The sequence below is a fragment of the Callorhinus ursinus genome, unplaced genomic scaffold (genome assembly GCF_003265705.2).
Source record: "Callorhinus ursinus isolate GAN/ISIS: 27379988/994484 unplaced genomic scaffold, GSC_fseal_2.0 scaffold85, whole genome shotgun sequence".
Lineage (NCBI taxonomy): Eukaryota > Metazoa > Chordata > Mammalia > Carnivora > Otariidae > Callorhinus > Callorhinus ursinus.
Genome location: NW_027397147.1, coordinates 110,585 through 112,102, shown reverse-complemented (window position 1 = coordinate 112,102; position 1,518 = coordinate 110,585). Strand labels below are relative to the sequence as shown.

The 1,518-nt window shown below is 42.6% G+C and overlaps 1 protein-coding gene across 1 annotated transcript in view; it reads right to left on the bottom strand.

The window, feature by feature from the left end:
- The window catches only part of LOC112811383 (acyl-coenzyme A synthetase ACSM4, mitochondrial), a 35,568-nt gene extending 34,577 nt beyond the window's left edge, over nucleotides 1–991 (bottom strand). The window contains exon 1 of the mRNA XM_025855446.2: nucleotides 971–991. Coding sequence (XP_025711231.1) covers nucleotides 971–991 — 21 coding nt within the window. The remainder of the gene's footprint in view (nucleotides 1–970) is intronic.
- Nucleotides 992–1,518: the final 527 nt, after the last annotated feature.

The window sequence follows — 1,518 nt, the reverse complement described above, 5'->3', positions numbered from 1 at the left end:
AAGATAATGTGTGTAAAATGCCCAGGATGTAGACAGTACCTTCAAAGTGTTAACTAATGCTTTTGTTAAGATTATTTTCATTAGTACCCTGGTGGCATAGGTTCATGAAATAGTTTTACTTCATGAATCAGGAGACCTGGACTTTACTCTGGACTCTTTCAAAACTAGCTTTGTGACATTGGTAAAGTCACCTTCCTACTGCCATCTGTAATTTAACATTTTTTAAAAATAGTACTGTTATTTCTTCCTCTGAATTTCCATAATATGCACCAGTATTCTTCACGTGACAGTTTTCTACCTTATATTATTGTTTTCAATATATGTGCCTTGTCTCCCTAACCTACCTAGATGGTGTGGGTAGAGCCTGTGTATTTCATTCTTATTACTTAACATTGACTTACAGAGCTGTCTTCAATAACAGAAGCCAGTGTTTTTCAGTGCTTGCTGTAGACTAGGCATTCTGCATTCCTGATATCATTTAGCATTCATGACGAGCTTGTGAGGTTGGTGCCATTATTATCTCTATTTTACAGATGGGAAAACTGAGACCTCTGTAGACTTAAGTAACTTGACCGAGGTCATCCATCTTATAGTGGCAGAGGCCAGGTTTCCACCTTTATGGCCTGACCTCAGAGCTTGCGTACTCAACCTCTCTGCTATTCAGCCTCCTTTGTGTTGTTGCCTTCTTCAGTAAGGGTTTCTTGCTGAAGATGAATACCCTTATCTTTTTGCCTTCCAGTCCTACTTAGTTGCCTTGTATGGGATGGAAAACTCCGCAGGTGCAAAGGGTGCCTGAGTCTGCCGCACGGTGATAACATAAACAGCAGAACAAAGGGTACAGGGTGTACCATCCCCTCATTGTTGTTGTCAATCCTTCTTTACTGCTCAGAGTGACGTCTGGAGAAGCAAGAGGCCCATTTGGTTCAAATGCAATTTACCGTAGCCCAGGAAGAGCTATTTCTGGCCATACCATTGGTATTAAATTCTCCATTACGTCAAGGAAGAAAGAAGAGGGACCACCTGGGCAAGTGTGGTGGAGGTAGCAAGAGGAGAGAAGGGTGGGGAGAGGGAAAGTAGTGGGGGCCATGCTTATGATTTAGCATTTTGCTGAAAGTGAGACCCAACTTCTCTCCTAAACACACACATATACACCCACCCACCCACCCACCCACACACGTGCGCACATGCGTGTATGCACATATGCAGCACACATACTTGCATCCACACTTGCCTCTCTGGATGCCCTTTGCCAAGTTGCTTAATATCTCCAAGTTCCATTTCATCTGTGCAGTGAGAGTAAAGGTAGTACCTTCTTCATTGGTTAATTGTGGGGTTTAAGTGAGCACCTTACCACAGTGCCTGGTGGGTAGCTAGGACTGCGTAAACGTTGCACATTAAAAATCAAACTTCACAACTGTTTATGGCAGAAGGCGTTCACTGTTTGATATCAAAGAAACTAGAAAAGCTATTGGATTGGAGCCACCAATATCTTGGTGGCTTATTTTTGCCTCTTTTAAT